The sequence below is a fragment of the Solanum dulcamara genome, chromosome 3 (genome assembly GCF_947179165.1).
Source record: "Solanum dulcamara chromosome 3, daSolDulc1.2, whole genome shotgun sequence".
NCBI classification, from domain to species: Eukaryota; Viridiplantae; Streptophyta; class Magnoliopsida; order Solanales; family Solanaceae; genus Solanum; species Solanum dulcamara.
Window position 1 is genome coordinate 4729992 of NC_077239.1, and position 10388 is coordinate 4740379.

General features: G+C 34.2%; 1 protein-coding gene across 2 annotated transcripts; it reads left to right on the forward strand.

Moving 5' to 3' along the window:
* Positions 1 to 2040: 2040 nt before the first annotated feature.
* LOC129882253 (transcription factor MYB3R-3) lies at positions 2041 to 9778 on the forward strand. Of its 2 annotated transcripts, none has more exons than XM_055956457.1 (9): positions 2041 to 2079; positions 2555 to 2717; positions 3623 to 3674; positions 4028 to 4085; positions 5388 to 5482; positions 5591 to 5694; positions 6088 to 6216; positions 7331 to 8339; positions 9430 to 9778. In XM_055956457.1, exons 2-9 carry the CDS (start codon positions 2572 to 2574, stop codon positions 9445 to 9447), a joined length of 1611 nt encoding a protein of 536 aa, XP_055812432.1. In that variant the 5' UTR covers positions 2041 to 2079; positions 2555 to 2571; the 3' UTR covers positions 9448 to 9778. The 2 variants fall into 2 exon arrangements, with proteins under 2 accessions (XP_055812432.1, XP_055812431.1); XM_055956456.1 differs by having other exon boundaries at positions 2053 to 2200.
* Positions 9779 to 10388: the final 610 nt, after the last annotated feature.

Genomic DNA, 10388 nt, shown 5'->3' on the forward strand with positions numbered 1-10388 from the left:
CGATGCACTAAAGCTCCCGCTATGCGCAGCGTCCGAGGAAGGAACCCTGTGAATAGATATTTCTGCCACGTGAATTTATTACTCCTCTAGCAAAAGAACTACGAACCTAACATTAATAAATGCTTTAAAAAAATTTCAATTATATACATTCAATGTTTGAGTCGAAAGTGATGGAACCAAATTGTTCCTTGAGAGACTTGATAATCAACTAAGATTTTTTCATCACAAACAAATTAGATTAGAGGTGATGGAATTTTTAGTTTATAGATTCTAAATTATATTTCTTTTTGTTTATTGAATTTTAAGTAAAACATATATTAAATACTTTTTTAATAAAAAAATCAGTTTGGATTAGCTAATCGTAATAACTAATGAACTTTAAATGTTGAAATTAGTTACATTAATAAATGGTTATATGTTTGGATAGAAATAATCTTTTTCTACTTTACAAGATAGAGGTAAAGTGTGCATACACACCACATTTTATATACTTTGCTTGTGGGGTTACACAATGGATTTATTGTAGTTGTTGTAGTAGTGTTTCAATAAAAGTGTTGGAACCACTAATAAGCTATTGATGTAAGTAGTAAAAAAATATCGATAAGTTATTCTATGTTAGAATGACTAAAATACCCTTATATTTTTTTGTCAAAAATTATAACTTTAAAAGTATCATTGTAAAGAAATAATAAACAACGAACAAAATGAAGGGGAAAATAAATTAATAAAATATTTGATGAAAATAAAAGTGCTTATAAGCGGAAAAGCTATAAGTTAGGATGATCATCTTATGATTTTTGATTTGATTTTGAAAAATAAGTATTTTGGTTTTTATCACATGTGTAGTATGCTGAAAAATACTTATAAGGTTGAAATTGCCCGACTTGCCATTAAACTGGGTTGAGTTTTAATTTTTTCGCTTTAGCAGCTGAACTTGTGACATAAGTTTTTGAGAAAGTGAAATCATGTGGGAAATAACTTAAAAATATTACGATACAAAAATATATGCTTATGCTGCACAATTTTTTTTATGAGGGACATAAATTAAAAATCAACACGAAATAAAGGACGCTACTGCACACAACAAAGCTTTATAGGAGTGGAGGGGTTGGGATGAGGTAAGGGGAGCACAATTCTTTGAATCAAAGGTTCGAATGAATTCTTTTTAGATATCAAAATCTAAATCAAATGGCACAGATAGAATTACAAATTGAACCTATTCACTTTTGACAGTATGATGATTGATTGTTCACGATCTAGCTATTCAACTGAGTTCTGGATGAATTAGCTCCTTGCTTGCAATTAAGGGTGGCCTTATTTCAATAGGTGAAAAATAAAATGCCACACTAGAGAGTTAGGAATGTTCACTACAACGAAAGAGATTCACACTTTTCATCAAGATAATCTATCAACAGAAAGAACCGAGGTTAATTTCTTTGTCGTGGTTGTTCTACACTAACCACAAGGATATAGAAAATCTTTATTTCATCTTTCGTGCCATTGCTAGAATCACGAATACATTACATCATATTTGCAACGGTCTGAGAAGTCGAAAGGAGACAAATGCTCCCAAAACAGACCTAACATTTGCTCCAATTAAAGCTTATTCTCTTCTACTCTCGAAATTTTGATAGTTATTTCTTGAAGTCTTATAAAAGAATTCATGACTAGCACAAATGTCACACATCTTTTTTAGCCAAATCTATTGAGTCCTACCGGATCATCCGCTTCGGAATTAAATCTCCACCACTCATTTCTAATCTAACGGTCAACAATTGCCCGGGAAGGGTAAACACCACTAAGAACAAAGCTTTCCACATTTATTAATCCCTCAAAAGTGTGCCGTTTGATGTTCAAACTTTTGTCTCTTAACGTACCCCAATAAAACCGTTAACGCCGTTACTCTATTTTCACATCCCTTCCATTTCCATAAGCACAAAAACGTAACGACTAATTAACGGCACCGTCAATTACCCTTTCTCCATATATTCGTTATGTACAAATATATATATATATATATATTTTTTTTATAATATTACGAAGAAATATACACTTTTTTTTTTCATTCAACGGGCAAAGGTTTTCTCAATTTCTCTCACTAGCAACTCTTAAGATTATTATTTTTTGCTTTTGTGGTTCAAAGGGTTCGATCTTCGATGAGTTTTAGCTGATTTTCTTGTCATTTTTCTGCTAATTTGAGGTTTGTTTACTGTTGGATTATTGAATTTTTCGTGAAAAGTTTCGTTTTTTCCATCAATTTTAGCTTTGATTTCATCTAATTCAACTGGATTTCGGTTAATTTCAATTGGGTTTTGGTTATTTTTTTGATGGGTGTTGAGTTTTGGGATTGGGTTGTTTCTTGTTTGATATGAAGATGGGGTTGTGGGATCTGGGATTGTTTATATTCCAAGTAATTGTGTAATAAAGTTACTTATTGGGATTTTTATGAGTTTTACTTAGTTGGGTATTTGTTATCTTTGAATTTGTTGAAGTTTTTTTTATTGATTTGCTGATGTTTTCAATTGATTGTGGGATTTAATTGGTTATTATAAAGGTTATGGTAAGAGGAAGATGGATGAATTGAAGGTAGAGGAGTGCTGTACTGAGAATAAGCAATCAGCTGCTGCTTCGAGTTCGTCGGTTTCTGAAAATAGTGGTAGTGTTACTTTAAGGTCACCAGCAGTATCTAGCCCAACCCCTGCATCACCAACTCACAGGTATTTTTTTTTAATTTGCTAAATTTGTTTAGCTTGGTACAACAACAACAATATACTAAGTGTAATCTCATAAATGGGTTCTGGGGAGGGTAGTGTGTATTGTATGCAGCCGCACCCTTACATTGTGAAGGTAGATTTACTATTTTCGATAGATCGTCAGATCAAGTAAAGGATAATAAAATCAAGTATGGAAAGGAAAACATAGTAGTGAAGCAGTCATGCTGAACATAGTGGAGAAATTTTGTTTAGCTGGGTAACAAAACTAGAATTTCACCTCGTAAAGTTTGGTTCATAATTGGTTTTAACAATAACAAAATTCATGATTATTTCTTTTAGTACTTCAGCTGATAGTTTGGGATCTTCCAAACTGGTATCTCTGTGCATCTTGTTGCATTATAGTTAATTATTTTCGCGCTTTAATTTAGATAAGATTAGAACTAACTATGTACGCGTGAGCGAGCATAGTATAGCTGGTTCACACCCTGGATAAAGGAAGAGGATTGCGGTAGGTTGTTAATCAACGTATAATAACTAGTTTAACTATGATGAATCCTTTGAATAATGAACTTAAATAGAGCTAGTGCATGCAGAGAGTTCATTAGCCCCAACCCTAATGAATTTGTAATGGAGGCATAGTTGAATGTTGTGAACAAGAGACAAACTGAGTGGAATCCATTTTCGAGACATAAGAAAGTGATTGAACTTTGCATAACTATCAAGCTTATTATTAGAACTATTACTGAAAATGTCCTGGTCCACAATCAGCCAAATCAGACTGAAAATCACTTGAAGCAAATTACTCAACTATAGGGATTCTTTGATATCATGTATTTTGTGCTAATTCTCAAGTCCTGGATGAAAATTTAAAATTAACATTTTCTGCTTGTTTTGTGTGAATTTTGCAGGAGAACCACTGGTCCAATAAGGCGAGCAAAGGGTGGTTGGACTCCTGAGGAGGTGAAAAGAATTCTTTATATTTCTAATGAATAATCTTTTTTGCAAGATATCTTCATAGCTTTAAAGCCTAAGATAAGTTATCACAATTTAAATAATTTCAAGTTTTCGACAGTGAATACTACTGGCTGTTACTAGTAAAAGGTAGAATACTGGAACAGTTTGATTTTGGCATAATGATTTGTGAATGTAGAGTTCTTGATGCTTGTACAACCCTCACTCCTTCAGTATCATTGTTATTGTGCACCAGTTGGAACTTCTTTATAATTGCTTCTTTTATTTTAAACAGAAAGTTCAGCTTTTGGTTTTGCTCCTTGGAATTATGTGTTGATTAGATAAAATCTCCTTTGCCACAGGATGATACTTTGAAAAGGGCTGTTTCAGTTTACAGAGGGAAATGTTGGAAGAAAATAGGTATTATCTCTTAGCTAGTCTCTTTAGTAACAATAACAAATAGAACAATATCGTGATGCAGGTGTTAGCTTTTAATGAGGCAACTTCGTTCACCTTGACATGTCTAGATGCTTTGAATTAAATAGGTATCTGATGTGGAAATATTGCTATATGACTTATTTGATGATCACATTCAATGTACTTGATCATTGGTTGGTTGTAGTCATGAATATATTGCCATATGAACTTTTGATATATGTATGTTTGGGTGCCATAATGTTCTTAGTGCATCTTTGATGACATGCCAAGTCAATATATCCATACATATCATTACTTGTATGATTTGGTTGCTTAGATTTAGGCATTTGTTTATGCAATTTGGATAGGGAAAAGGGGTCAAATTCACCGATGTAGTATTTGACATTCAGAAACTTTGCCCTCCATTAGACTTTTGGTTTAATTTTACCATGCCATTAGGAAAAAGTTTCATTATTTCCCCGTAACGGAGCTCACGGAGCTCCAATCTGAAGGTGATTTCAAACCCTAGTCAAAAGTTTTGGGGTAAATTTGGACCTTTTCTTTTGGAAAATTTGGACGTGTAGTGTCCACCCATTTTACGATGGAGCTCTGTTAATGGTGAGGACAAGTACAAAGGATTTAGTAATTGCAAAGGAATGAATGGACCATAGGCGTTAGGACAAAATTGAGCAATTCCGAATAGCACATGGGAAGATTTGGTTCTTCTCCAATTAGATATCATTACAGTCATCCCCTATCTCTCTCGCACACTTTTCTTTTCAAATTTCAGACTTTACCCTTAAAGATTTGTGTTTGTAATTTGAAATAGAATTGAGAATTTGGAAATTATGAAGTCTATATTGATGTTCTTCAAACTTAGATTACTAGTTGTTGGCTGGAATTTTTTATTTTTATTTTTTCATAGAGGTGGTTTTCAGGTCGGCTTATACATACATAGAGTCCTAGACGTATCCGGTTACTGCTACCTTCCATTAACATAGGTATCGGGTAACTCTGTTCACCAAGGCATAGTTAGATGGGAAGAAATCATCTAGTGTTTTGTCTCTGTTAGGATTTGAATCCTAGTCTCTTGGGTGCTTGGTAGCAGGAAATTATAGCCTTGTATCAAAGGATAGATCTTTGACTTCGTTGATCTCTGAAGTCTTTAACTTTTTTGACCAATTTGTAAGTCAGTCCAAGTGGTTATCATCTTGTGTATGATGGATTCTTTTGGTTTCATGGGTTAACATATTGTATCCATGTAAATGAAAATGTGAATTTAGCCAAATATTGATTCACTTGCAGCTGAGTTCTTCCCGGATAGATCAGAAGTGCAATGTCTGCATCGCTGGCAGAAGGTCATCAATCCAGAACTTGTTAAAGGACCCTGGACTCGGGAGGTTTGTTTGCTTTCTACTTTTTAGTTGCCCTCTGTGTTAATAGGATAATCTGAATTGTGATTAGACTCTCTGGATGATTCCTGATGCTTTTCAACTTTTTGTTAACAGGAGGATGATAAGATCATTGAACTGGTCGCTAAGTATGGGCCTATAAAATGGTCTGTCATAGCTAAATCATTGACTGGTCGAATAGGGAAGCAATGTCGTGAGAGGTATGATCAGAAATAGTTTGCATATATACCTGTAATGTGTTGTCTTTGCTATGGTTCCACTGAATAAGCTCTTGTATTAATGAAGGTTAATTGTTTTACGACCAGCTTTGCCTTCTTTTGATTTATTACCAACTTAGTAAGAGTTAATCTGCTGATAACTTTCCTTCTGTTGTTAGCTGTAAGTGCTATAGCTTCAGTAGTGCGTATCTATCTATCTTGCTCCCGATACAAGTGCTTTGTGTTCACGAGGCTCTTAAAATTCATATTGATTTCATTGTTCTCAAGTTCATTTTTAGGCACTTGTCTTTGTTTGTCTGACAGTTTGTCAGATAATAAAGCCTACTATGTGGTTGGTTGTTGTGGGTTAATTGTTATTGCTTTAAATTTGATCAGATGGCACAATCATTTGAATCCCAATATCAAAAAAGATGCTTGGACACTAGAGGAGGAACGGGCACTTATAGATGCTCATCGGATCCATGGTAACAAGTGGGCTGAAATTGCTAAAGTTCTACCGGGAAGGTAATAATGCATAAAGAATTGATAGTTTCTTCATTCAGTTGAATAAAGAGATCTGAATGGCTTCCATATTGAAGCCTTTTTATTAAAACTTACTCGGTCGCGTAATATATTAGTAGTTTGTATGACTATGGTTTAGTCCAACATTTCCTAAATATTTTTAACTTTTAAATAGTTTGTATGACTATGGTTTAGTCCAACACTTCTATATAGCTTGTAATATGTCAAAATTTCTTTTCAAAGATCAAGCACTTGATGTGAGAAATCACCCCAAAAGATTACAAGGTTTGACTCTTAAACTCTTGAACCAGTAATTCCTTTGGGACAGAGGGAGTAAAAAAGGTTCCTGAAGATTGTATCAGAAGCTTCTGATCAGTTATTCTTCCTTTCCGCTGAAAAAAATGCCACTATCAAGGAGCTAATGAAATAAGCTTATTAAGACAGTTGCTGATGCTTCTAATTGTCCAATGTGACTTGGGTCCATACTGCAAAGACCTCATCTATATGTTTATAAAGCACATGGGGTAGAGGGTAGTGGGTAGTTTAGTTGTTAAGGTTGAGGACCAAGGGCTAAGAACGTAATGTTTGTTATTTTACTTTTATCTAAGATATGTTTGCCCCAATGATCATACGGGTTGTCTATGTCCCAATGAGTAGAGAAAATATCATTGGCCCTGAGTTTGGCTCTTAAGATGGCTAGGTACTGAAGTTAAAGCAAGACTTTTCCTCCATTATAGATAGAATATTTCTTATGCATTGTTTGGTTTAGTGTATTTAAAATAGCATGCATAGCATAAAATATTTATTTACAAAAATATCCTCAACAATTATGGTGGAAAAGATGTAAAAAAGATTTTGAGGGGTAACTGGGTCTTTAATCATATTAATGCATGCATTAAATCCCCTTGCATTACTAATACCTAGAAATCCATGGTATTAGTAATACACACCTTAATACACAATAGAGTGTACATAATATGAAAAAGTGTACCAAACAAGGTACTACTAATACACCTAATTAATGCATGCATTAATTTTGCTAATACACTCTACCAAACGACCCCTATGTCTCTTAACTTTAATTCTTTCTTATTCCTGGGCCTAATTTTATACACAGGACTGATAATGGTATCAAGAATCATTGGAACAGCTCCTTGAAGAAAAAGTTGGACTTTTATGTAGCTACTGGAAACCTTCCACCTGCTACTGGAACAGCTAAAGCTGAAGAGTTGCTAGTTTGGTCAAATAAAACATCAGAAGGAGCTGAAGTAGTTTCATCAGGAACTACAGATACATGTAAAATAGAAAATGGATGGCAGGTGGCAGAAATCAGTGCTTCCAATGGTGGTCCTCAAACTGAGCCCACTGATTCTGAAGTCGTCAGGTTGGAATCTCAATCACCAGAAGAAGATGCTATTCAACACATGAAACCAAGTACAGAACCAGAAAACAGGTATGAAGGATGGAGCATAGATAGTGCAGTAGGTCGATTACAAGTTTTTGAACCACCATTTCCTCGTGAAATCCCTACATGTGGTATGTTATGCTATGAACCACCAAGGTCAGAAAGTTGTATTCCACTGGACTCAGATCTTCTAAATATCTGCTGGGCACAATGTGAATCTGATGCAAGTCCAAGTCCATCACCAAATGGTTTCTTCACTCCACCTAGTACAAAGGGCCATAGTCTATGTGCACAAACTCCTGAATCTGTACTGAGAATTGCTGCTAGAAGCTTCCCAAATACGCCTTCGATATTAAGGAAAAGAAAGACTCAAGGTGAACTTTCGACGCCAACTAATAAAATGGATAAGTCAGATGGAGATTTCTGTAAGGAAAAACCTATTGATGCGCGTGACGAGATCCAATATGGCAGCTCAGACAAATCTAGCATGCATAATGGAGTTTCTTCAAGAAATACTTTCAATGGTGGTCTGTACAACAGTCAAGCATTTAATGCCTCTCCTCCCTATCGATTAAGGTCTAAACGGACATCTATCTTTAAGTCTGTGGAGAAGCAGCTTCAGTTTGCACTCAACAAAGAGAAGCATGATACAAGTAATGGGTTCAGTGATTCAACTGTTAATGAGATATCACATGCAGCCAAAGATTGTTCACAGTATACAGTAAGTTCCATCTTTTCCTTTTTCTTCTCTATCTTTCTGTCCCCTTGTTTTTGGGTGAGTTGGGAGTTGGGTAGCTGAGGATGGAATAAATTAATTGCCATGGTGTCTGTCCCTCTTTCTCTTTACAATGTAGTGTGTAAATATCATTCATTTCCAAATGAAGAATTTTTCCCTCTTAACATTGTAGTGCCCGAATTGTCTTTAAGTAAAGAATCTGTCTTCCGGTCAGTTGATTGGGTAAAACTTTGATGTCAATATGCATTTCTAGTGTTTGAGAAGAATAGGGAGGGATGTTAATAGCCTACAAGGACTGCCTTTCTAAGCTTGATGTTCTGAGGTGGTATTGATGCCAATTTGTTCGTTGCCTAATGTGATTTCTTCTGTATCTTGGCGAATTAACATTGTGGTGGGTTAAAAAGGTAGCTATTCAAATTTTTCTAATAGATGATTTAACCATCCTTTCTGAGCTGATAACTTAGAAAGGGATGCTGTTGGAACAATTTTTGGATGGGATTGGCTACAATGCAGATAAAAAAAAGGCAGTTCAAATCAATTTTTTGTGGGAAAAAGCAAACCATTCCAAATAACCAAGGATAGACAACTAGACAGGAACCAATTGAAATGGATCTTTTTAGCACAACTTTTTTTTATTTTTTATCTGAACACATTTCATTTCAAATATGATAGTTCATTTGATAACCAGTTTGGTAAATTATCATATAGTATCATTATCTTGAGAGGCTATACGAAACAAGAAGGGTCTAAATTTCATGAAAACAATCAAGCATAGAGAGTATTATTCACCTGACTTCTAGTAAGTGAATGAGTTATTACTTTTAGCAAATTTTTCTTTACATGCACTGGTCATTACCATAGTTTTATTTAGAGGACGTCACATCCAGATCCTCAATTGCTGCTTTAGCTACTGGCAGCAGTAACAGAGTTTTCCGACTTGTGGCTGCCATGTTTCCTCACATTCTTGTAGACTTGAGTATCTCTGAAAAGGAATTCTAAAGTTATTTGTGTAATGCAAAATATTATTTACTCTTGGATGTGACCTTTTTAACAATTGGATCTTTTGGTTTATTAGGATAACAAGGTGGAATAAGTGCTGAATGCTTGCAATTTCTAACAGTGGCTGGTAAGACCCATGGGATGGAGGTTCAGAAGCAATCAGTAATGGTCAGAAGAATTTTAGTTACCTCTTGAAACGTCGAAGGACTCGATCTTCCAGATACAGTTTTGTCAATTGTTAGGTGTACAAAGATTTCAGGTTATTGGCTATTGGTTGTTCGTAGATGTTACAGGCGATTTTCCTTATACGTTGAAAGATATTTGAAGCTGCAATTGATTTGTACAGAACAGCTTGAAAGAAGTCTTTGGAATAGGTTTACATTGAAATAAGTTGCTTAATAAGAGCACTTATCTGTTATATCATATAGCTCAATACTATTAATAAAATGTTTGGTAAGATAGCTTATAAATATTTTTAACTTATTTACGCCTTTGGTAAACATCTAAATGGCTTATAAGCTAAAATCAGTCCCAAAAAAAAAAAAGGCGCAAGTTGGATCGTGTTTTGGGAGGTCAAATGTGTTTTTTTTTTCTTTTTTAAAGAGTGCTTGTATTTGAAAAGTGAGGTGTTTTTTTAGTACTCTTTCCATCTTATTTCACCTTTTAACTTGAAACGGTATTTAAGAAAAACATTAAGACTTTTAAAACTTTGGTCTAAAATAATTTTTAGATATTTGTGTTAATGAAATTATTTTATTTAGGGTAAAAAAAAATTAATATTAAATTATTTCAAATTATAGTAAGTTGACATTCATTTTGAGACGGACTAAAAAAAAGAACATTTCTTTTGAAAACCTTTTGAGAAAATACAATTGGGGCCTGTTTGGTAGTGCGATATGAAATCATATTGATGTGAAGTTGAAGTTTTATTTGGACATGCAATTATAATTTTTTAAATTGTATTTTTCTTATAAACATGAAAACTCTACAAGTTGTGAAAACTATCAAAAAAAATTCTAATCTAATAAAATCTTA

Excerpts from the sequence above, each read along its gene's own strand:
- LOC129882253 (XM_055956457.1), top strand. The coding sequence starts at position 2,572 with ATGGATGAATTGAAGGTAGAGGAGTGCTGTACTGAGAATAAGCAATCA. Across the intron at positions 4,086-5,387 it reads GAAATGTTGGAAGAAAATAG|CTGAGTTCTTCCCGGATAGA; the intron begins GTATTATCTCTT and ends ATTCACTTGCAG. Across the intron at positions 6,217-7,330 it reads GCTAAAGTTCTACCGGGAAG|GACTGATAATGGTATCAAGA; the intron begins GTAATAATGCAT and ends TTTTATACACAG.